The sequence below is a fragment of the Pleurodeles waltl genome, chromosome 6 (genome assembly GCF_031143425.1).
Source record: "Pleurodeles waltl isolate 20211129_DDA chromosome 6, aPleWal1.hap1.20221129, whole genome shotgun sequence".
NCBI lineage: Eukaryota > Metazoa > Chordata > Amphibia > Caudata > Salamandridae > Pleurodeles > Pleurodeles waltl.
The window spans coordinates 1439851831-1439877691 of NC_090445.1; the positions used below are offsets into that span (position 1 = coordinate 1439851831).

A 25861-nucleotide genomic window follows, 5' to 3' on the forward strand; every position below is an offset into this window, starting at 1 on the left:
AAGTTTTCATTAGAGAGACGTGGCCTTTGGTAGGTCTCTTTTCATGGTTTTCTACGATGATAGACCTCCTGATGCATGCGTTTCTTGTACTAGGCCAAAAGCATTCCAGTCTTGAAATGGAATTGCCTGTGCTCCAACTGAATGCAAGACTCCCTTTTATGAGTTACCAATTTGCAAAGAGCTAGAAAAACCGGCGTAATCATATGTAACATTGCAGCAAAAATCAGGGCCTGTCTGCCACACGTTAAAGGTTTGCCCCGATTTTTCTGTTTGTTGGACCTTTTGGAGAGTGTAGTTTCCACTACCAAGTTGGCCATGTCCTTTAAGGCTTATGTTGTGGGCTAGCAGCCTCTCAGTTATACTGTATTGTTTCTCTCCGGGCTAACCATGTGTTTATCTCGATACTTCTTACACTTCATGTCATACTTCACTAGAAGCGCCATGACCTTCGAAAAACTGGAATGGAGCCCATGCGGTCCGAAGAGAGCCGGTCAGAAATTAGAGTCCCTGGTTTTGGTAAAAAAGTCACTAGGAAATACGCAGTTAAGTTGCTACTGCAACACAAGCTTCATTCAGCTATTGTATCTTTCTGATGACATCCAAATCCACGTAATCAAAACAGCAGTTTTGATACGTAGAAATATTTCAACATATCGAGGCACTCGGGCCATGAGTAGCCCCTTCATATTATGATTGTGGCTTGCATCTTAGCCCATCATGAGTCTGGAGGGAGGAGGCACTAGCAGCTGCTGTCACACCAAGAATCACTGCCTTGGGTAACTGTCTTTATTTTTTGTTACCTTGTTGTTAGGAATGCCATTTTCACAACTATTCACCGCCAGTTTGGAGCGTTCATGTTTTTTCATACTGATGCAAAATGTATTTGGTTTTAGTTCTAAAAAAATTTCTCCTCTCAGTTCTCCTAACAAGTGAACTGTTTGTATGTGTGGGCTTTTTCTCGATGGTCTGCACTCCTGCTGTGTGGGTGTCATCTAGTTGTAATAAATAGGAGCTTGAACGTTTAAGTTAATGTCCTGCAGTTTGAGGGATTGCAACCTTAAATGGTGCATAGTACGTTACATGATCTCTTTAATTTTTCAGAGGCATGGTTACCCTCTTTTATTATCTGGATCCCTTCCATGGCAACGCAGCGACTGACCGTTAAGAATGTCCATAAGATGATGATTAATGAGATATGTTTTTGAGCCTTCCTCTGGTCTTTTCAGGTCGCTTGTGGCTAACTTGGCTGCAGCCAACTGCTACAGCAAGGAGAAGCACCTGGACCTGGAGGAGAACTGGAAGCTAGTGGAAAAGGCTCAAGTGTACTACATTGCGGTAAGTGGGCGTGACATTGTCTAGACACAGGAAGTGATCAATCTGGCCTGCTCACACAGTGATATTCTCTAATCTTTCTGCCTGCACTACGGTTCTGCTTAGTAATACAGCGTTTGGAACATAGATTTATTTTTAAACTCTAAAATGTGTTAGAATTTGACTGGTTGGTTATTTCAGCGTGTAGAAGATCCTTTATAACCAACTGTGAAACTTTTTCACCGCTTTCATGCGATGTTGCGCAATGTCTGGTTTGAGCATATGTTTTCTCTTGTACCAATTACAATCTCCGGTCCGCCTGGTACACGCTCTTGCAACTTTACTTGCTTAACTATATTAGGAATGAGCCTTGTACTGCAAAAGCCAAATCAAACGTGTGAACCTGCCTCCAGCTCCTCCATCCTGCTTTAAGGTTCCGAAGCACAGTTATTAATCTGAACTGTCGAACACATTCTGGTTATTGCTTGCTCTTTTGAACGCACTATAGGCGAACTAGGATCCAAGGTACAATTAACAGCTCATTTATCTTTGCATGTAAAAGTATGTTTTCCCAAAATACAAATGTGTTAAAAATGCATCTGAAAACTACTTTGAAACAAATCTGCAAAAGATTTACAGTACCAGCCTTAGTAATAATTTGACCTTTGAAAGATGTCAGCTCAGTGAGGGAAATACTAGTGCTGTAGTATAAATAAGTAAAGCGTGCTGCCTCCACCCGGTCCAGAGATCCAACCCTGATGCACCCTCCTAAGTGTCTTTGCTATCATAGTTCCCTTAAATCTCCATAAAGGGATTCCTAGATGGTTGTTAAATTGTCCTTTTTGTCCCTCTGGCGGGGAAGACCAAGTTGTGAGCCTGCTCTCCAGAAAGCAGCTAGTTCCGGTGTTCTTTTCCAGCTGCCCTCCAAAGGGCAAATGGAATGACAAAAGGCCACAAAGGCAAATTAGTTGGCAGACTGTGATATTATTCTACTAAAACTACTAAAGTGAAAAAATCATGGAAAGCGATCGTATATGCTATACTTCTTGAATAAATAATGATTTGAGACATATTCCTGCTTGCCTGCATCTATTGTTTCCATTTCCAGCTGGTTAACAAGGAGATGCAGGCTAGCAAGCTTTGGGAGTGTCCTGCTTCAGGTCACTGGGCTGGGGCCAGGCCATGCAAGCATCCTGCTCCTGGTCAAATTAAGTTTTTGTGGCAGGCACTAAGGTGAAAAATAAGTGGTTCGCCTTCAGTCTCCACTGTACCCGTAGGATCCAGGAGTGAATGCGAGTAGTCAACCATGAGACTTAAATAAGCTATAGGCCCAGAGAGGAACTTTAAGTGGTTTGTTGGCATTTTATGTTCCCTTCATGCCCCCAGTGTAAAATCGATAACATTTATTATAATAAATACAGCTTAAACTCTGCAGCTTAAACCTAACTAGTTCGTCACTTAACCCTATTCTTGAAACATATAATCCTTATAGTATAGCCGTGGCAGAAGCCTTGTTGGAGTCTAGGCAGCCAAGCTCTGGGACTGAATTTCTGCAAGAAAAAGAATTGGCAACCAGTTTGAATGTCAGAGGATCTTAAAAACCGATCTATTTGTATTCACATACATGTTTTGCGGGCCACTTCTAGGTATTGACGTGCTTACGTTCAGGTCCATCTTAGCCACATAGTGTGTGGAGTGTAGGTCTTGTACCCTCACACCAATTCCAGTGCTTCACAAATAGACTAGAGTACAACCCCAACACCCTTTCAATCACCCGCTCCGAAAAGGCCTCACAAGAACCTAGTGATGATCAACACGCATCACTGCTTCTTCGGGATTAAGTGCTATATAAATTCTGCTCTAGGCTCTTCAGTCCTGTGAGAGACGATTGTTCAGTGACATTGAGCAGCCCAGATGCAGGACAGGGCTCGAAGAATCAACTCGACCAGTCCCATTGGGGAATTTTATTTGATCAGGTTGAGCTGTTTTTTTGTTTGTTTGTTTTTTAATACTTGTGCCTTCTGGCGAGTTGACACTGAACAGGGGTTCTGTTAAGTTGAAAGTGGAAGGGCAATAAAAGATGCCTTTAAATCTTGTTCTTATGTCACATTTGTTCTGGGTTTACAGATAGAGGTCAAAAGTCATTTTTTCTTACAATTAATTTTCCTTCTGACTGCAGAGTTCCAAGACTTGTAAGGTGAACTGTGTTACCTGCTGCTTAGAATGTAAAAATAAAAGGATATAGGGTGTCATGTTTTTCCTAACCCACAACATTTAAATGACTAAGTCAACTGTGCAAACATTTCAAAATATATTACAGTAGTTGTGAAAGCCCTTTTTTATATTTCTGCGTGATGAAAAAATGTTTTAATAGGATGAAAACAAATCCGAATGCTTTACATGTTGATGTGCAAAGGATGTTTTCTGAAACCCAATTTTCAGATTGTTAATACACTATATAGTTTTATCAGTAAAGCTGCAAGTTAGTGGAGAGGGTTTTGGACATTTCTTGGAAAGTTCCTGCATGTAGATGACAATATGTTACCACGTCATGGTTTAGTAATATATGTATTTTTTAATTGAGTGTTTAAACAAACTGAGAAACACTCCTGCCCTGATGGCAATGTTGTTATGAAACTAAAAGAAGTCCTAGGTTATGTGGGCTAGACCTCATGGGTATGTGGGCTAGATTCTTGTGAGGCATGCAGCAAACTTTAGTCTACTTAAACAAAAGAGGGTTTTTTGTACTGCAGAAATGCTAAGCTCACATTTTTAAAGGTGCAATCATATATGAGAATTAACCGCTTCGCTGCCAGGCCTTTTCACCTCCTGTGCCAAGCCTTTTCTTGGCTATTTGGGGCAGTTCGCGCTTAGGCCCTCAACTTTTTGTTCACATAAGCTACCCATGCCAAATTTGCGTCCTTTTTTATTTTATTTTTTTAACATCCTAGGGATTCTAGAGGTAACCAGACTTTTTGGGTTCCCCTGAAGGAGACCAAGAAATTAGCCAAAATATAGCAAAAATGTCATGTGTTATTTTTTTTTATTTTTTATTTTTATTATTTTTTTTTAAATGGGGGAAAAGGGCTGCAGAAGAAGGATCGTGTTTTTTTCCCTGAAAATGGCATCAAGAAACGGTTTGCAGTGGTAAAATCACCAGCTTTCAGGCACAGGCAGACTTGAATTAGAAAACCCAATTTTTCAACACAATTTTGACATTTTACTGGGAAATACCCCATTTTTACTATTTGTTGTGCTTTCAGCATCCTTCCAGTTAGTGACAGAAATGGGTGAGAAACCAATGCTGGATCACAGAAAGCTAAACATTTCTGAAAAGTAGACAAAATTCAGAATTCAGCAAGGGGTAATTTGTGTAGGTCCTACAAGTGTTTCCTACAGAAAATAACAGCTGAAATAAAAGTATATTGAAATTGAGGTAAAAAAACAGCCATTTTTCTCCATGTTTTACTCTTTTTCCTGCGATGTCAGATTTTTTAAAGCAATATACCGTTACGTCAGCTAGACTCTTCTGGTTGCGGGGATATATAGGGCTTGTATGTCCATCAAGAACCCTAGGTACCCAGAGCCAATAAATTAGCTGCACCTTGCAATGGGTTTCCATTTTATACTGGGTATACAGCAATTCATTTGCTGAAATATAAAAAGTGACAAATAGGTATCAAGAAAACCTTTGTATTTACAAAATGGCCACAAGATAAGGTGTTGAGAAGCAGTGGTTATTTGCACAGTTCTTTCGGGGTGCCCATACTAGCATGTGAATTACAGGGCATTTCTCAAATAGACGTCTTTTTTACACACTGTCTTACATTTGAAAGGAAAAAATGTAGAGAAAGACAAGGGGCAATAACACTTGTTTTGCTATTCTGTGTTTCCCCCATGTCTCCCGATAAAAATGGTATCTCACTTGCGTGGGTAGGCCTAGCACCCGCGACAGGAACTGCCCCAAAACACAAAGTGGACACATCACATTTTCACAAAGAAAACAGAGCTGTTTTTTGCAAAGTGCCTAGCTGTGGATTTTGGCCTCTAGCTCAGCCGGCACCTAGGGAAACCTAGCATACCTGTGCAGTTTTGAAAACTAGACACCTAGGGGAATCCAAGATGGGGTGACTTGTGGGGCTCTGACCAGGTTCTGTTAACTAGAATCCTTTGCAAACCTCAAAATTTGGCCAAAAAAACACTTCTCCCTCTCATTTCGGTGACAGAAAGATCTGGAATCCGAGAGGAGCCACAAATTTCCTTCCACCCAGTGTTTCCTCAAGTCTCCTTATAAAAATGGCACCTCACTTGTGGGGGTAGGCCTACTCCCCGCGAAAGGAAATCCCCCAAAACACTATCTGGACACATCAAAATTATCAAATACAAAACCACCTGTTTTTGCGGGGGACACATGCGTTTTTGGTCCTGGGCTCAGCAGCCTTCTAGGGAAACCTACCAAACACAGACATTTCTGAAAAATAGACACCCAAGGGAGTCTAGTGAGGCGTGACTTGCGTGGATCCCCCAATGTTTTCTTACCCAGAATCCTCAGCAAATTTCATTTAGCTAAAAAAAAAAAAAAAAATCAAAAATTTCTGTGAGGGATCTCTGCACTGTGACAAATGTCGTACCACCCAATGTTCCTCTCAGTCTCCCGGTAAAAATGATACCTCATTTGTGTAGGTGGGCCAAGTGCTTGTGAAAGGGAAGAGACAAAAACATGTCGATCTTGAGGGGGAACCAAAGGAGCAGTTTGCAAAAAAACATTTTCAGGCTGACAAGTGCAGCAGAATTTTTATCGGTATAGATGAGACAATGCTGGGTGGTAGGAATTTTGTGGATTCCTGCAGATTCGGGAAGGTTCCATCACAAAAACAGGGGGAAAATGTGTGATTTCCAGCAAAGTTGGAGGTTTGCAGGGCATTGTGGGTACAGAAATGGTGCGGGTGCATGTGAAACACCACCCTGGAATCACCCAGATGTTTAGTTTTCAGATGTCTCGGTCTTGTGGATTTTTATACATGGCAGCGTCCCAAAGTCCATAAAGTGCAGCTCTCACCATTCCAAGTGGGACGATTTTGAGTTACCCAAGCTCTCATGGCCCAAATGTAAAACCAAAACCCAAAATAATCAAATGGCTTCTTGCTTGCTGTGGGATAAGATGTTTGAGTGCGGGGGAGAGCTGAAAGACTGTTACCCCCTTCAGTTGGGGGTGGGGGGCATAACCAGGCCCATACTGGTTGGTAGCCACCACCCTAATATATATATATATATATATATATATATATATATATATATATATATATATATATTCTTTTTCATTCCCTGGCATGACTTTCTGCCCCCCCCTGGGGTGTGGATCAGGGGTAATTGCCCCATCTGCCCACTGGTGGGCAGAAAAACTTTGGCCCTATTTATTTGGGGTGGGAGTATGGTCATACCCCCACCCTCTTATTTTTGGGGAAAAAAAACTCCCTGGTCAGATATGGCCAACAGTAATGCGCCCCCATGGGGAGCGACCCTTACCCAAGGGGCTGCCCCCCTAAAGAAAACACACGCATACACACACAACAATCCCTGGTGCCTAAGTGGTTTACGCCACCTTTGGGGGCAGATTGGCTGAACAAAAAATCGCCCGATCTGCCCCCAAGGGGGGCAGAAATGTTCTAAACCCTTTCCTAAGAAGTTGCTCCCCACCTCTAAACCCACCCCCCTCGCCTTGCCCAAGGGGTCGCTCCCCTCATGGCAGTTTCCATTAAAAAATAAATCCCTGGTGTCTAGTGGGCATTTCAAAAGTCGGATCGCTTTACAATCTGGCTTTTGAAATGCTCTGAGAGACTTCAAAGGGAAGGAAATTCCTTTCCTTCCCTTTGAAGCCTCTCGGGTCCCATCACATTTTGCATTGCATTTCTCTTCCGATCGCGCTGGAAGCTGAGCTTCCAGCGCAATGGGGAAGTGGCCTCTGATGAGATCAGCGCGCAAATCCGCACTGACGTCATCAGAAGTCACTGGAGGGGGTCGGGGTGGAAGAGGAAGGGCTTCATCTTCCATCCCTGCCTTGGGGTGGGGGTGGGGGGGGAAGGGTGGGAAGGAAGCCCACAGATGGAGCGCTAGTGCTCCCTCTGAGCTCAGTGCCAAGGACGTAAAAGTTACGTCCTCGGCACATGAGCACTGTGCCGTAGGACGTAACCATTACGTCCACAGCACAGAACGGGTTAAGAAAAAGGCGACTCTATAAACCATAGGATCAGACAATTTGATTACATTTAGGTTGAGTAGATTATTTGTTACTTGACCTGCAGGTCCAGTAACATTTTTATGATTTTTCGGGCCCTGCAGGAGTGTTAGTAATTTGAGAGTCCTATCATGGGTATTTTCGCCCTTCATGCTGCGACCTGCTTGTTGACTGACATTTCACTGCTTACACTGCACTGCATTGGGGAAAAAAACAATGTGTGAGATAGAGGTGGGTGCAATGCATCTGCAAGAGGGGGAGGGGTGCAGGTGGGCTCCCTTCGTAAAGAAAACCAAAAGCTGAGACTACCAAAAAAGAAAGTGCCGGGCTTGCTTCCATAGGAAAATATAAGAGACTTAAAAGAAAAAAGGTACTTGGGGGAAGAGGAAAAGGTGCAATCACCATGGGTGAGAATACCTTCACCTAGAGAGCATCGACATTCATGCCATGGTGAAATATCCACAAGTCTGTCATGAGGCATGACCCCATCACATTCTGTCCTCAGCACATACTTTTTCTTTAATTTACCTTGCAGAGTGGTTGTGTGCCTTGCTCTGTCTGGAGAAGACCTTTGAAGCCAAGCCCTTTCTTTCCTCTGTCCTCGTACCTTTGTGTATTTTCCAAATTTTTGTGTGTTCAACAGTACATCCAGTGGTCTTGTATGTGGTGGTCTGCTGTCGTCTATTTCCTGACTTAACCTTGTAGTTGCTGCCTCTCATTGCAGTTAAGATATGCAGTTTGTGCGCTTCCCCTTTCAGGATATTTGACCCAATCCCCTTCTGTTACTGTTGCTATTGTTCCGAGAAGGTTTTAGAAAACGGTGGGAAAGTCCAGAAAAAAACAGGGGAAAAAGAACTATTTTCCTTTCTAGAGGTTTTCTCCAAGGTGGTTTTTATTGGAATCCCTGTTCTAGGGTGCAAATTATTTTTCCTTTCTAGAAGTTTTCTTCAATGGGGGTTATTATTGGAATCCATGTATTAAAGAGCACTTGTCAGTCTGCCGCTATTGTGGCCTTCCACAAAGTTCCCCCAATATTTATTGGGCCTTGTGTCTGAAAAAGCTCCACATTTCGGTCTGTCCTGTTTGAGGGTGTCCCCTAGGAGTAACACTTGTCGCAAACTTAGCCTCTCACCCAAACAATAACGAACACCAGACAAAGCTGCAAACTCTTTTTCCCTTGAAGTGTTGTGTTCCAAATTATTTGACACCTCTTTAGACGTCCCATAGACATTTTCCCCTCAAAGCATTTCATGTAGATGACATCCTACACTCCCAACTGAAGCTTGCGTCCCAGAAATCGTCATAATTCACCATTAGTGCAGGAGGCCATATCTCTGCCCTGAGGAATTGGAAACTCGGCCGATTTCACACAAGGTTAGAAACCTTTCCCTGTGCCACTGCCTACCTCTCATTTTCTGTCAACGCTTAATTTGGCATTACTTCACCACACACATCAGTAGACCCAAACCCAGGACGTACAGTAGTGTGACTTAAATTGGGCTTTATGCAATGACTGCCAGGCGGAAACAGTTTTTAAGAGATTACTAGTTTTAAATCCAGGGAAACTGTCTCCATCAGGTAAGAGCACAGTCCACACTGCTGTTCTTCAGAGTGCAAGACAACATCAAGGCATTTCCATACAGCTTAAGAAAGGTGATGGTTCATCATGGAGATCCGTGAGGGCATTGTGGGGTCGAACCATTTCCCATTTCCGAGGTTTAGAACATTTCCAAATCCATGCTGCTCATCCTTTTTTCATATTGCCTCTGGTTGAAGAGCTGTACTTGGGAGTCTACGCCAATGGAGCGATTTATCCTGCTCTTTGGCTCTGCCCCAGTGTGGCACCTGACCCTTCTACATTAAAACCTTAAAACACTCCCTGTGCACAGCACAGAGGGTCTTTTGAGAATGCTGCTGACCCACGGCTTGGTAAATTCATTGGCTGATATGAGAGCATCAAGACACTGCATAAAACAGCAGACACATGTATCTCTAGATTGCTCAACTTCGAGTAACCCTTCAGAATTTTAAAAAATATATATTTCAGGACCATTGCTAGAACTGTGGAATTCTGGTCGTGAAAAGAGCCAACTTTATTTTGGAAGCATAGCTTAGACTTGCTCTCATTTTATCTTATGGGGTTTTTTCCGTTTACTTCAAGCTATTTTAGGTCAGATTTCAAAGGCAGATAGACATGCTTCAATGTAGTTGACTATCTCGTGAAATGTTTATAACGTTAATTAACTAAATACTTTTAAGGTAAAAATAAATTGCTCAGACATTGGTGATTTTATTGTCTTACTGCTGTGTCACTGTATTGCTCTGCGCTTCAAACCACCTCCTATCTCACTACACTTTGCCTTTGACCCACAGCTACCATTGAACAGTGATGACGTAGGGATGGTTGATAATTGTAGCTGTAAACTGGAATGCTTGATATGTTGCCACCCTGGAACTACCCTGACAAAGTTGGATGTATTTTTTGCTGCATTTGCGTGACTATGGTGGATACATTTTATGACCTTCTTTGCACCTCGCCTATTGGTTTAGTATTACAAAAATGTTTAAAACAGTGGAAGGCTTAAAATTGTACCACATTGGCAAGTTCGGTTTCTGAAATTTAGCATTCTTCCTTTAAGACTGCAGTAAGGGGACACTTTCCGGAGGGGGGGGAGGGTTCTGTTCCCATGCTTTTCTTCTAATTAGTGACATCCTCTTGGGTATGTCATTGAGCTGTTGTGCTGGATAGGACTCCTCACTCACCCAGTCTGTGCTGTTTGGTGGCACATGCTTTGAAGTTCATGGCTGAAAAGCATCCATGACGGAGGGTGCTCCTCACCATCAGACTTGTGCAGGAGGCAGCTTTTGATGGAACTCCATAATTAGACGCTGTAGAGAGCTTATTGGCCAAGACTCCAATTTGCTGGTTAATGTGTTGTTGCTGCCGTGACAGTGTGTAATTCAGTATTAAACAAACCCTGATAAGGCGTAATCCCGAGAAAGTGGGTGCCTTGTTTCTAATTTGAAGAGGAAAAAATGTTCCAAATCCTAGAAGAAATGAGCGGTTAAATTTCAATTTGTGGAACCTTTATATAATTGTGTTATCCAGTTTGGTATGACATGCTGATAGTGGTGCCGAGAAGGACGAGCTTACTTAGGCCTGGTTGTGGTTGTCTGATGGTGGCATGATGACACATGCTGAGGTAGAAAAAGCATGTGCTGAATCGTCTTAAGCCATGAACTAATAGGTGTTTGCATTTGTGAGGCATGCGCCTAGAATTGCTCTCTTCCACAGCAGTGTGCCCCCATGTGCTTTTGTGGCTCACTCTGTTTTTGTTAGATTTGCTACAAACGTTTTGTACCACACTGAGACGCTTCCCAGACTGCTTTAGACATTTGGAGAAGTGGCATAAAGGGGAGGCTTTGAAGTATTTGTTCTAAAGTGGGGGAGATGGCAGTGAGAATGAAGGTATTTATCTGCCCCACCTGGCTCTCGTGAGTATCTGTGTGGGATTTAGGAATTACTATATTTGGCTATTTCCTAGCATTCTGCCGCTATTGAGACAGTAGACGCAGAATGGCAGGCAAGCCACATTTTTCTTTTGGCTATTGTTAAATAGAAGGTCCTCCTATGTGCAACTAGGGATTTTAACAAGGGAATTGGGAGGGAGGGAGGGTGTGGACCTCCCCCAAGAATCCAGTAATTAATACTGTGCATCTATTCTTTAAAAAAAAAAAAATAATTCTGATGGATACAACTACCTGTGGATTCCTCACCTCATGAATACTCCCATGGCGCCAGCATTCGACGGAAATCTTCTTACTAGTCTCTGCACGTCGACGAGGACGTCACTGTTTCGCACGCGACGCCGTCTGACGTCATACAGGCAATAAGAGGTCCTCGACGACGTGCAGACGTCAGTTCCCTTTTTTCCGTGCATTCGAAACGGTTATCTTCGAGGGAGCAACTGTTACTCTTGCGGTTACAGTGTATATCTTGCTGCGTACTCTTTCTCTGTGGAAATAATGTTGCAGAGAAAGTCTGGATTTAAGCCTTGTCGTGAGTGTGGAGGCAAGATGTCGGTGACGGATCCTCATTCCGATTGCCTTTGGTGTTTGAGCTCCGACCACGACGTCTCGACTTGTGATTCGTGTCAGCACATGAATCCGAAGGCCATTAAAGAACGCGAGGCGAAGCTGTTTATGGCCAAGTCAAAGGAGAAGCATCACAAGAAAAAGTCTTCTCCAAGACATCGGCGTCATCGAGACTCCCGGCGCCGTAGAGAATCTCGGCGTCATTCAAGGGAGGCTCGTTCCAGGTCTCCGGATCGGCGCCGGAGGACATGGGAGGTCAGCCCCACGGTGACGCCGCATCCTTCGACGCCGTTGCTCTCTCCGGCGTCTCCACCTTCGCCTGGACAGGCGTCGGTGATTGAGGTATTGGAGCCTCAAGTGTTTTCTCCGGCGCAGACGCCGAGGCCGGCGTCGGGGTCGCCTCCGAGTCAGGCACCCCAGTATCCGGCTTTTCCCACCCCTGGAGCCGATAGTTCCGCATTCTTGAATGCGATGTATGCCATCTTCCAACAGATGGCTCCAGGGGGTGCTCCGGCTGGGCCTTTGGCCTTTTCTTTGGGTGATCCTGCGCCTCTTCGGCCGGCACCCTTTATGCCCTTTCTCCCGTTTGGGAACGTGGGCTCGGCGCCAGTGTCGGCGCCGGTGGCCGCTCCGATGGCTTCGGAGGGATTGGCCCCAGGGATTTCCATCCCGTCGACGTCGAGATTTCGGCCTGTGACTCCGGTGGGTCCATCCGTTTCATCGGCTCTTCAGTCGGCGCCGAAGTTACCTGTGGCGCCGGATGCGGCGTCGGTGGCTTCGGAAGATCGGCGCCGATCTCCGACTTCGGCGGAGGTATTGTCGACTCCGCGGATTGAGCAACGACTGCATTCAAGGAGGCGTGCTCTCCGGGTACTAGAGGAGCAGGAGTACCAACGAGCCCTAGAGGAAGGAGAGCTAGAGGACTCGGGTGATGGGCTGCGTGGACTGGAGTCGGCCAGTGGGCTGGACACTTCCCCTGAGTGGGACCTTTCGTCCCCGGGGGAATATACCGAGGAAGCTGCTTCCTTTCATACAGTGGTACGGAAGGCAGCTAGTTTTTTGGACCTGCCTTTGCCGGTGGTGGAGGCGAAACAAAACCTTTTGACAGAGGTGTTGCATCCGGCCTCAGCCGCGGCGGAGCCTCTATTACCTTTTAATGACGCTCTGCTGGATCCGGTTTTAGAGGTGTGGAAGAAGCCGGCATCTTCCCCAGCAGTTCACAGAGCCGTGGCCAGGAGGTATCGGACGGCTCCAACTGATCCTGGTTTCCTATCTAGGCACCCTACGCCGGAGAGCTTGGTTGTGCAGGCCTCCTGTTCGTCCAAGTCAGCGCCTGGTTCTTTTCCGACGGTGCCGGGGGACAGAGATTCAAAAAAGCTGGAGGCGCAGTCGAAGAAGATTTTTTCGTCCTGCAGTCTGGCTTTAAAAGCCACCAATGCAACCTGTATCCTGGGGAGGTATATTCATGCTCTGATGGATGACATCTCCTCTTCGTTTACAGAGCTTCCCCAGGGTCTTTTGGATCTTGTCTCTGATGCTCAGGCTGCTGCGACCCAAATTATCCAGACGGGACTGGATACCACCGACTCGGTAGCCAGAGCAATGGGCACAACTGTGGTGGAAAGGAGACAGGCCTGGCTCCGTAACTCGGGCTTTTCGGCAGATGTACAGTCCACATTGTTGGATCTCCCGTTTGATGGGGACAAACTGTTTGGGGCTAAGGCTGATTCGGCCTTGGAACGGTATAAGGAGAGCAGGGCCACGGCTAAGTCGCTGGGACTCCAAGCTCCTTCTTCCACGGCCTCTTCCAGATTCTTCAGGAGGTTTCGTGGATTTTGGCGTGGCTCTTCCTCCTCTTCCTTTCGGGGAAGATATCAGCAACCTGCCTCTTCCCATCCCTATAGATCTTTTAGGGGGAGGGGCAGGGTCCGCACCAGGGGAGCTTCTCAGCAGCACTCTGCCTCTTCCTCATCCTCTGGCGGGGTGCAGCAGGGGAAGCAGCCTTAGGCTTCCACCATTTCCCACTCACTCCTCTCCTGTAGGGGGAAGATTACAGCATTTTCTCACCAAATGGGAGACTGTTACGTCGGACACTTGGGTTCTCAGTGTTGTGGGAAAAGGCTACACCCTTCCCTTTCGGGAGTTTCCGCCCCTCATCCCGCCCCGCCCTTCGTATTGTTCACAAGAACACCTCCTGTTGCTAGAACAGGAGGTAGAAGTCCTCCTTTTAAAGGGCGCGGTGGAGTTGGTCCCGGAGCAGGAAAGGGGTCAAGGAGTTTACTCAAGGTATTTCCTGATTCCCAAGAAGGATGGTCGTTTGAGACCAATTCTGGACCTGAGGATCTTGAATTGGTTCCTCAAGCAGGAAAAGTTCAAGATGCTGACCCTAGCACAGGTGCTTTTGGCGTTGAACATGGAAGACTGGATGGTGTCTGTCGACTTGCAGGATGCTTACTTTCATATCCCGATACTCAAGTCACACAGGAAGTATCTCCGGTTTGTGGTGGGATCGCAACACTACCAGTTTGCGGTCCTTCCGTTTGGTCTTACTTCAGCACCTCGAGTCTTCACGAAGGTGATGTCGGTGGTTGCGGCAGAGCTCAGAAGGAAGGGGATAGCAGTATTCCCTTACTTGGACGATTGGTTAATCAAAGCCAAGTCCCCGGAGCTTGTGTTGCGTCATCTGCAGTCAACAACCCAGTTGTTGTTCGACCTGGGCTTTTCGGTGAACGAGCCCAAATCTCACCTAGAGCCCTCTCAGCGCCTCCTGTTCATAGGGGCAGTACTGGATACAACATTGGGTCGGTCCTTTCCTCCGCCTCAGCGGATTCAAGATATTCAGGATTTGGTTCCAATGTTTCGAAATGGAGCGGTAGTTCCAGTCCTCAAGGTCCTTCGTCTGCTCGGTCTTTTTGCCTCCTGCATTCTGTTGGTCACGCATGCTCGCTGGCACATGAGGGCTCTTCAGTGGTGCCTCCGAAGGCAGTGGTCTCAACACAGAGGGGATCTAGAGGGTACTGTCAAGATCTCCAGAGATGCTGCTGTGGATTTGAAGTGGTGGATTGCAAGCAACAATCTTTCACAAGGAAAGCCGTTCCAGCAGTCGCCACCAGTGACAACAGTCATAACGGATGCTTCCACTCTAGGGTGGGGAGCTCATCTGGGGGATCTGGAGATCAAAGGTCTTTGGTCTCCAGAGGAACAGATGTTTCACATCAATCTGTTAGAGTTACGGGCTGTACGTCTGGCTCTCAAGGCCTTCCTCCCTTCCCTTCGTGGTCAGTCGGTACAGGTCCTAACGGACAATACTACCACGATGTGGTACATAAACAAGCAGGGAGGAGTGGGGTCGTACCTTCTCTGCAGAGAAGCTCTTCGACTATGGTCTTGGGCAAAGGACCATCGGATTTGCTTGATAGCAAACCATCTGGCCGGAGTTTTGAACGTGCGTGCGGACAGTCTCAGTCGCCACTTCTCGGCAGACCACGAGTGGCGTCTCCATCCAGATCAAGTCCGTTTAATCTTCCAGAAGTGGGGGTTTCCTCGGGTAGATCTGTTCGCCACTCGAGAGAACGCGCATTGTCCGTTGTTCTGCAGCCTTCAGTATCCGATGCAGGAAGCGTTGGGGGACGCGTTTCAAATGACCTGGTGCGGCCAGTTGCTTTACGCGTTTCCTCCCATACCCTTGATTCCTCGAGTATTGAGGAAGATTCGCCAAGACCGGGCTCTAGTAATCTTAATAGCTCCGGATTGGCCAAGGAGGGTGTGGTACTCCGACCTTCTCCAACTCTCAACGTGCCCGCCGCTCCGTCTCCCTTTCAGGGCAGACCTCCTCTCACAGTCGCAGGGGCAGGTTCTACACCCCAACCTCCAGAGTCTGCACCTACATGCCTGGAGATTGAACGGGGCAACCTGAGTTCCTTCTCTCTCCCGCCTGAGGTAGTGGATGTTATATTAGCGGCCAGGCGACACTCCACTAAATCTATCTACGCTAATAGGTGGTCTAAATTTGTTGCGTGGTGTGGAGAGAGGCAGATTGATCCCTTACATGCTCATCTATCGGACATTTTGTCTTTTGCTCTATCTCTGGCGCAAAAAGGTTGTGCAGTGGCTACCATTAAAGGTTATTTATCGGCCTTGTCAGCCTTCATATGTCTTCCAGACCCAACCATCTTTATTTAAATCCCCTATTGTTATCAGATTCTTGAAAGGTCTTCTAAATCAATATCCTCCAAAGCCATTCGTTATGCCGCAATGGGATTTGTCCTTAGTCCTGACTTTCCTTATGGGGTCCCCTTTTGAACCTATGCATTCTTGCCCCTTGAGGTATTTGGTTTTAAAAACAGTCTTCCTGATAACTATAACATCAGCAAGGAGAGTGAGTGAGTTGCAGGCCTTATCAGTAAAACCCCCTTATACAACTTTTTATGGGGATAAGGTGGTGTTGAGGACCAAGGCTGCTTTCCTCCCGAAGGTTGTTTCACCCTTCCATTTGGCTCAGGCAATTACTTTGTCCACGTTCTATCCTCCGCCTCATCCTTCCAAAGAGGAAGAAAGACTGCACCGTCTGGACCCAAAGAGAGCGTTGAGCTTCTTTATCGATAGAACAAGGGATTTCAGGCTGGAGGATCAGCTGTTTATTGGATACGTGGGCAAGAGGAGAGGAAAGGCAGTCCACAAGAGAACACTATCCAGGTGGGTTGTTCTTTGCATTAAAATATGTTACTCTTTGGCAAAGAAGGATCCTCCTGAGGGCATTAGAGCTCATTCCACCAGAGCTAAGTCGGCCACTTCGGCCTTGGCCAGAGGTGTTCCTGTGGTCGACATCTGCAAGGCCGCAACTTGGTCGTCCCTTCACACTTTTGCAAAACATTACTGTTTAGATTCTGAGGTTAGAAGGGACGGCCATTTTGCACGGTCAGTGCTGCAGGATTTCTTGGTTTGACCATTTAGGCACCCACCGTCGGGCGTGGTACTGCTTTGGGACTCTATTCATGAGGTGAGGAATCCACAGGTAGTTGTATCCATCAGAAGAACGAGTTACTTACCTTCGGTAACGACTTTTCTGGTGGATACATTAGCTACCTGTGGATTCCTCACGGTCCCACCCGCCTCCCCGTTGCCTTTATGGTCTTGCCAAGTAATCCTTGAGTGCGCTCCTCTTGGTCCTTGAGGGTGCAATAGATGTATATATATAATATATTTGTATATATATATGTGTATATGTGTATATATCTTTATGTATATACTTGGTGTGTGTATATATTTTGAAAGAGAGAGTTTTATATATATATATATATATATATATATATATATGTACATAAAAAGATTTAGTTATTCATACAATGTGGTGTATTTTACAATATAATGGATGTTGCCTTGCTCTTTCATTGCACTGCCTGGTTGTTCTCATGCACGTAAAAAATGATTGGTACTGACGTCTGCACGTCGTCGAGGACCTCTTATTGCCTGTATGACGTCAGACGGCGTCGCGTGCGAGACAGTGACGTCCTCGTCGACGTGCAGAGACTAGTAAGAAGATTTCCGTCGAATGCTGGCGCCATGGGAGTATTCATGAGGTGAGGAATCCACAGGTAGCTAATGTATCCACCAGAAAAGTCGTTACCGAAGGTAAGTAACTCGTTCTTCTGCACCACAGCCATGGAAGGGACTCACTGCTGATGAAATTAACTTGAGTGCTTCTGGTGGCCTTGGCGAGGCAGATTTGAACTTCAAAGCTGACTATTAGGTGGTTTCTGTAATCAGACCACTTGGTAATGATGAACAGTGGAGGTTTTATGTGAAAAGCAAAATATTAAGGGGTTTAAAATTATATGTCCTACGCACTTAAATCTTCTAGAAACTCACCACGACATTAACCTCCCTAAAATCCTCATAACCGATTGTGTGGAGGAACAGTGCTTTCCTGCCATGTCAACAACTGAAGCTCTCGGATACCGCAGCCTGCTGGCCTCTGGTGGACTCCATCAAGAACACACTTCTGATCACTTTTAATGAGCTCAGCCCATTATCGTTCACTTTTGTCACCAAAATGAAAACATCCTTAAAAGCTTCACCAGTTCCTTCTGCTATGTACGTTTCTCGTGCAAAAGTGAATCTTCCTGCTTTTTCAAGTGACCAAAGTAACCTGTTGTCTCCTCAGTGAAGAGGTAATCTCCAAAGAAGTTAAAAAATAAGACTTGAAAAATAAAATCGCAGACCTGGAAAGTCCTGCCAGCAACTCCTACGCATAGCAAAGACCTTTGACTAAGTAGTCCCTGTAGGAAAGTGGATGGCGTGAAGAAGTGTCCTCCTCAAAGGATAAGGTCACAGACATTAGCGTGTCACACAAATAAAATAAACTTGTGCCCAACCTTTGGCAACGTGACACATCGCAGTCAGGCTTAATTCAAAGGCATTGAGTAAAGTTTCTAAGCAGTGCTTACATATTAGAAAAAGTTATTCAAACGCCATAAAATTCCATGAGCAGTTTTAAAATAAAGAAATATTTGATTAGTAACAAATTACCAAAAAGTCTAATAGGGGGAACCGGATATGTAAATTTTTAAAGATTTAAGTGAAAATAGCAACAAAAAACACAGCGCGCCTATGATGGGCTGTGGAAGCAGTAGACTGGAACCTAGGTACCATTAGAGGCCTACTGTGAGCTCTGGTCGGGTACAGCATGTCTGTTGGTCCCAGTGAAAGTCTGAAACGCCAAAAGATTAAAAGTCCCTATCCAAAAAATACCTTGGTGGGTCTTTTTTTGGGGGGGGTGGGGGGGGGGGGTGTAAGAAAGTTCTTTCTCTCAGGGACAAATCTGAAATTGTAGCTGCTACTGTGGAACTGCCTGTTGGATACATGCCCAGGTTGGTTCTGAAAAGGCTGTAATGTTTGGAGGTTTTTGCTTGAAAAAGTTTAAGTCACAACACAGAAAGAGACTTGACTTTTTTTTTTTTTTTTCAGGGCTATTGGAGAATTTCAGACTTCTGAAACTTAGTCTGACGCAATAGAACTGCCAGTCAGATACCTTTTGCGGTAGGTCCCCTTGGCTCTGGAGCTCCTAAGCAAATGTTTCCAGAGATTTTTTTCCTGGTGCCCACGCAAACCTAATAGTACGTGTCTGAGTCCCCCATTACCGCAGGCGAGGGGAAAGATCATAAATGCTCACATGGTGCCAGGCAGAAGCCACAGCAGAGTCCAGTCCAAGTTCCAGTTGTCACTGGTCAGCTGGGTATTATAGGAAAAAGGCCTTGTGCAGCTTCGTGTCCCTATACCCTCATAAGAGGTCTGCCAACTGACCTTTGGAGTCTGCTTCTTTACCTGGGTGCAAGGGGGAGCAGGATCAGTCTTTTTTAGCTCCCTACAGAGCAGATAGGAGTTCCAGTCCTCTTCTACAGGTCCACAAATTGTCCTGAAGAGAGCTCATAACGATGCCACATTTATTCCTGGCACCGGATGAGGGGAATCCTGCTTTCACCCTTACCAATGGGGTAAACTTTCTCAGGGAGTTTGAGGGAGGGGTGGTGCGATTGACTTTTTCAGTAGGCCCAAAATGTGATGTGCCAGGACATCTTCAAGATGGTGAAAATAATCAGCCACACTAAACTTGGGTTGTGAGTGTGTAGGGGGAGTGGACTCTGGTAATCCCCCGTGTCACCCCCATATCCAACACTAAAATTCAGTTTGAAGCAGGTCCTGTAGCCACAACAGATTGTTAGGACAAAGGCAGGGTCCTGCTGCATCCATACAAGGAATACCTAAGAATTGTACTGTCATCCTTGTAGGAAGCTGGCATGGTGTGTGGTGGGTACCCAAGGTACTTATCCTTATACCAGGGTCAGGTATCCCCTCTTAGTGAAGTGAAGGCAGTGACTAGAAGCCAGGCTCTCTATAAGTAGCTATGGATGAGCAGCCAAAGCTTATCTAGGAGACATGCAAAGCTCATGCAATACCACTGTAGTCACACAACACTTACACACATGAAAGAAAACACTCAACTGTTCAAAAATAAAATTACTTTATTTTTGGAATGAATCACCACAAAATACTAGACAGGTAACCCACCCTTAGGAGGAATAAGTAATATACTAAATATATACACTAGTAATCGGAAACAGGAAATGGAAATGGTTAGAAACCAGTGCAAATTGCAATAACTAGTAGTGACCCTCGGGGAGCACAAACCATATACTAAAAAAATGGAATGCATATAAGGTACCCCACCTAGGTAACTAAAGTGTGTTGAGGGTTGCTGGGAGTGCTAGAAAACCACAGAGGTAAGTAACACAGTACCCCCCAGCAACCAAAAATGCAGGAGTAAAACACTGGATTTTCCCCAAAGCACCCAAAAGGAGAAAAAGAAGAAGAAGAAGAAAAAGACGTCCACACAAGACTGCAAGAAAATCAGCGGTGGATTCATGAAGAAACAAGACCTGTGGAGTAGGGGACCAAGTCCAAGAGTTACAGTGGAGTCCAGGAGGAGTAGGAGCTACTACCCACCCGGCTGTGGATGCAGGATTTGGTCAACGGTGATGAAGAACAAGTCAGCACTGCAGCCCTGGAGCCGGAGAAGAGTTCCTGTTGGATGCAGATGAAGACCCACGCTGGAAGGAAGATAGCAGATGGGTGTCTGTGCGGGAATTCCACGAGCAAGCCTTGGCAAAGGCATACTCGCAGTTAGTGGGAAAGAGGTGCTGTTGGGGACCAGCAAGGCCCAGGAGGACTCCGCCCAGGAGGGGGAGTCACAGGGGACACTCAGCCTCGCAGAGAGTCCACGGGAGCAGAGGCAGCACCGACAGGAGTCCCACAGGACAGGGGCACAGGAGTCGCAGAAGCCCACGCAGCACTACAAAAGAGGATCCCACGCTGCGTTTGAACCAGGCAGGAGGCAGTTCTTTGCAGGATGGAGTGCTGGAGGCTGGAGCTACGCATCACCTGAAGATCCATTAGAGGAGATGCAAACAATCCTTGGCAGCTGCAAGAGACACGGTGCACAGGGGTACTGTCCTGCATGGGAAGGCAAAGGCTTACCTCCACCAAAGTTGGACAGCTGGCAGAGAGGACCCGAGGACTACTCCGGAACACCACCTGTGATGCAGCATCCACGCAGCTCAGCAGGAGAGTGGATCCATGCAGTCAGTCTTCGTTTGTTGTAGGTGCCCGCTTTTGCAGGAAAGTGACTCCTCCACTCCCAGGAGACTCCTTCTTGTGCAGGCTGAAGCTTCGCAGTCTTCTGAGGATGCACGGCCAGGGAAATGTTCCAAAGCTGGCAGGAGACTTGGAAACAAAGTTGCAGAAGAGTCTTCTTCATTGTAGCAGCATTTGTCGGTTCCTGGAGGGTCCAGTCGCTGTTCCAATGGCCAGAAGTTGAAGCAGATGTTGCAGAGGAGGAGTCCTGGAATCTTGTAAGCCGAATCTGAGTACCCACCCCAGAGAGAGACCCTAAATAGCCCTGAAAGGGGGATTGGTCACCTAACCAGGTAAACACCTATCAGGAGGGGGCTCTGACGTCATCTGCCTGGCCTGGCCACTCAAATGCTCCCAAGGTTCCCTGCCAACCTTAGAAACAAGATGGCAGAACCCAGGGACCCTCTGGGGGTGCTCTGGGCACCACCCCAGGGTGGTGACGGACAGGGGAGTTGTCTCTCCCCTTTCCATTGTCCACGTTTTGCACCAGAGAGGGGACTGGGGGTCCCTGAACCGGTGTGGACTGGTTATGCATGTAGGGCACCAAATGTGCCCTTCAAAGCAAATCAGTGGCTTGGGGGGACTACCCCTCCCAAGCTAGGCACAACAATTTCAAAAGGAAGAGGTTGTTACCTCCCTCTCCCAAAGAAAATCCTTTGTTCTGCATTCCTGGGCTTGATCAGATCAAGCAGCAGGAGGGCAGAAACCAGTCTGAGGGGTGGCAGCAGCTGGGCTGCCCGGAAGACTGGTGGCAGCAATGCTGGGGGTCCTCTAAGGAGCCCCCAGAGTGCATGGAATCATACTCCCAATACTTGCAACAGTATTGGGGTATGATTCTGACATGTTTGATACCAAACATGCCCAGATTTGGAGTTACCATTATGTAGCTGGATCTAGGTAGTGACCTATGTCCAGTACACACGTAAAATGGCGTCCCCGCACTCACAAAGTCCAGGAAAATAGACCTGCAGTTTGTGGGGGCACCTCTGCTAGTGCAGGGATAACCTCACACAAAGATACGTGCACCCTGCCCTCTGGGCTGAGAGGGCCTACCATAGAAGTGACTTAAAATTACCTGGTGTAGTGACCTGTAGTGAAAACGGGTGCATGCATGCACCTGTTTCACGCAGGCTGCAATGGCAGGCCTGCAGAACCCTTTGCATGTGCTCCCTATGGGTGGCAGAAAAACTGCTTCAGACGATAGGGATCCCCTGAAGCCCCAATGCCCTGGGTACCTAGGTACCATATACTAGGGACTTATTGGGGGCACCAGTACGCCAACTGTATGGATAAAAGGTTATCCGGAAACAAAATTTAGAGGAGAGAGCACAGTCACTGGGGTCCTGTTTGTCAGTGTGTTTGACTGTATTCACTGGGATCCTGCTAAACAGGCCAGGAAGTGGGGGTAACCAATCTAGAAAGAGGCAACTTTTCTACAATCCTATTCTCTCTTTCAAGTGTGCAAAAGTGTACATGTAGCTCAAACAGACCTATTAGACTGTATTTAACACTGTGATGTCAAGAGAATGCCCATACCCCCCACCCTGAATATTCTGCTGAGCTCAGAGAAGTCATCTCGGCCCATTCAGGTCAACCTATTTTGTGGCTTCTGGGAGGAATTTCACACGTGCTTCACACTTCATTCAGACCCATTCAGAGCCATTATAAGGCTGGACAGTTGCTGCAGAGTTAATGCAAATTAGCCTCCAGCAGCTTCAGTCAGTGGAAAGGTAACATTCTAACAGTTATATTTCTGTGATAATTAATGAAAATCTTGCTTTAATTTTTATCAAATATAAAAGTAAGGGTTTGAATGTAGTTTCTAGCTAGTACATGTCAAAAGTTTTAGATAAAGCATGTATCTATCATTTGACTTTTCCTATGTGCCAGCTACAGTCTGACCAGTGTCAGTGTCGTTTTGGGCCTAGTCGCTGGGGGAACATGCTACTTCCAATGTCATAAATGTTCTATTCTAGTAGATTATGTACCCTACCTTATGAGCATCAAGATGCGCATATATGTGACTTTTTTTTTTTTTTTTTTTATTTATTTAATCAGTTTAAAATCAGATTTTCCTACCAGTCAAAAGGGTGATTCTGACAAGCCTGTGCTGTAGGGTTCAAGTTGCTTCTATCAGGCCACACAAGGTTATGCCTAGGTATGTTTTCACTGCCACTTTAGTAGATGGCACAAAAAGTGCTGCAGGCCACAAGTGGTGTTTAAAGTTCCATCCGCAAAAAAGGAGGGACTGGGAGCACATTAAGGGCCACCATACAAGCTCCTGAAAGTAAGTCAATAAACCAAGAGTATGCGGAAAGGTGCAGGCTCTTGCTTCGGTTTTATCAGACCATTTTGACCTTTCTCAGCAATAGGGCGATACCTCTGGATCCCCCTACTTTTGACTTAATTATAGAAACTCCATGGTCTTGATTTATTGTTTTAACAGTCCACCCCATGGGTGTATTCATGCACTCTATACTATAGCTTATAGGAAAGTTAAATGTGCCAATCAGGTTTTAGAGGAATTTCGACAGGTTTTATGGGGTCAGAGCACATCGAGGAGGCACTGAATAGCAGTGTCCCAGTGCTTGACTTCAATATTACCATTAGGTGAGTCTCAAAGAAAAATAAAAACTGAGGGTGACCACCCAAAAAGAGGTCACTTTTCTATGATCACTAGGCAAGTCAGTTGGTTTGGTCATGCACTACTACTCTGGTTGCTTTACTCATGCTGCCTGGAAAGCTCCAACCCCATCATCAATATAAGAAAAGAACCACTGACTACCAGGGTCCTTCATTAATCTTGTTCCTATGCTACCTTGCTGGTGCTTTTTCACTGTTGGTGACAGCATCCTCCGATGGTTCAGCACACCAAATGGAGTAGGTGGGATGATGTAGTGTTTCAAATCCCTCCTGATTGCCTTCACTAGTTAAACTGGTGTCCAGTGTCTTTGGTCACCATTATCCTACTGGTGATTCCCCCTCGGAATCTGCCCAGTTGCCAACTCAGTCCTGAGTCCCCGGTGCTGCATCCTAAGCAGTTACCACACTGCCATCCACATACGTAGGTGGCACTTGTAATACACTTCAGGAAGGTGGGGCGTATAAATAAGTTATTGTCTACATGGGCCTCACTCGGAGCGAGTTGCACGTCTACAAACTTGGCCTCTGTTCATCAAAAACAACAATGCTGTTTAAATCCATCTCCTATCTTTAGCATCCTCTTCACATGCGTGTGCTCCAAGCCCACAGCTGAGGAGCCCAGACACCGCTGGCAGGAAGCATGCAAATTGCCCCGAGAGCCTCCTCGCTGGGATGTTGTTGTTACGCCCCCTGCAGGCCCTGAATACTGTAATACCTTGTATTGGCATTGAGAGCTAAACTTACATTTTTGCAACCATGAACTCCCTTCTCTGGCTCTAGGTCAGAATATGCGGTTAGCACACCTGGTCTTGTCTTACATAAACGTGCTTTTGCATGTCTCAAAGCCTTCCAGCAGCTGGCCTACTACCAAATCGCCAAAGCTGCAGTCCATATTGAAGATGAAGTACATGTACTATGGAGGGTGAACCGTTTACCTTGAAATCCCCATCTATACATATCCACTCCGAAACTGGAGTACCTCAGGGTCCGAAAAGTCGTCTGTCATCTTACCCCTGTCTTCTCCTTTCAACCCCTTCAACCGTGATAACCTCTTTTGCCCATCTGTCTACCTCCACCCAATTTTTCGGCAGTTCATCGCAGCTTGGAAAAATGCACATGAAATAAACTCTCGTGTGCCATTTAGCGCACTGCGAAAATGAACAGCATGATGGCATATTCGAGACTGGTTAGCTTTCAGTGTCCCGATCTAGGAAGCTTTGAGAAGCCTAATTCCAGCCTTCTCAGAAAGTCACACTAGAAGTATACAGTAACTTCTTACTTTACACAGCATCCTAGACTTGACGTATCGGATAATGAGAGGCATGGACAGGAGCACCATCTCGCACAAAGACACAATAGTAGTTCCTGATAGGTCACATTCGCAGTCATGTAAAGTGAGGTCTAGAAAAAGGGCAGCACGGAGTCCAAGCGACAAGGTCTCCCATTTGGTAGTTGTGTTGGCTCTCGTCTTCCATTTCACGCTCTGGGTGGCGAGTGACAGGTGGAGTATTTTTGTGTCTCTTATTCCGTTTACTAAGCTGCTCGATGAGCCAGTTCATTCCTTCCTACCAAAGACGCCCCCGCCGTACACAGTGCCCTGTAGGCAGAGCATAGGCATCGACTGAGGTTCTCTGCACTATAGATCACTGGCAGCCCCTTCTCCCCTCCCCTCAGTACCGGAGTTCTCAGCCGCAGCCAGGGTCGCACGGCTCCGTTGCTAGGAAATGGATGTCCTGAGGCGCCAAGTGACAAAAGCTTATGTCGTCTCATGAGGCAGTGTGTGTGTCTGTGGGGGAGGGGCTGCTGTGTTATAATTATCCTTAGTTACCCACACTCATTAAGCTGGCTGTTTTTTTTCTGATTGACTTTAATTGGCTGACGTTCAGCGCAAACGCTTATTTCCCTACGTGCCGGGCCTGGAATGATTGGAGCTCTGAGAACCGCTCGCCCACTGCCAGGTGCATCTCGGTGCTCTGATGTCATACATGCCGCCAACAGGTGCGCTTGGCTGCTGCGCGCCCCATCCAGGCCCTCCTCGATGATAGGTGCACGTCACACTCGGGTACACCTCGCCGACTAGGCTACCTCATCACACCGTTCACTTGTTCGCATCCTCCTGCTGATAACCGATATGTGCACCTCACAAGCAGCTCACGTAATTGTGTCGTCTGTGCCATCTCACCCAGTCAGCTCCTAACTGCCAACTGGCTAATCTCACTTTCCTAAACGCCAGACCCCCCTCGCTGGCTGCCAAGTGGTCGCCTTTGACTGCTGTGCTCACTGAAGTGATGCCTCGTCACAGGCAGATAGATGCACTTGACCGCTGGGCTTGCCTAATCTGGTTCCTCGCCGCCGACAGTTGCATCTCCGTGATGGCCCACCCTCGTA

At 46.4% G+C, this 25861-nt stretch overlaps 1 protein-coding gene across 5 annotated transcripts in view; it reads left to right on the plus strand.

Annotated features, from left to right (window-relative positions):
* Window positions 1-25861, plus strand: part of ADK (adenosine kinase) — a 462265-nt gene that overhangs the window by 307804 nt on the left and 128600 nt on the right. For all 5 annotated transcript variants that reach the window (XM_069240844.1, XM_069240846.1, XM_069240847.1 and 2 more), the window contains one exon: window positions 1227-1335. In XM_069240844.1, coding sequence (XP_069096945.1) covers window positions 1227-1335 — 109 coding nt within the window. The remainder of the gene's footprint in view (window positions 1-1226; window positions 1336-25861) is intronic.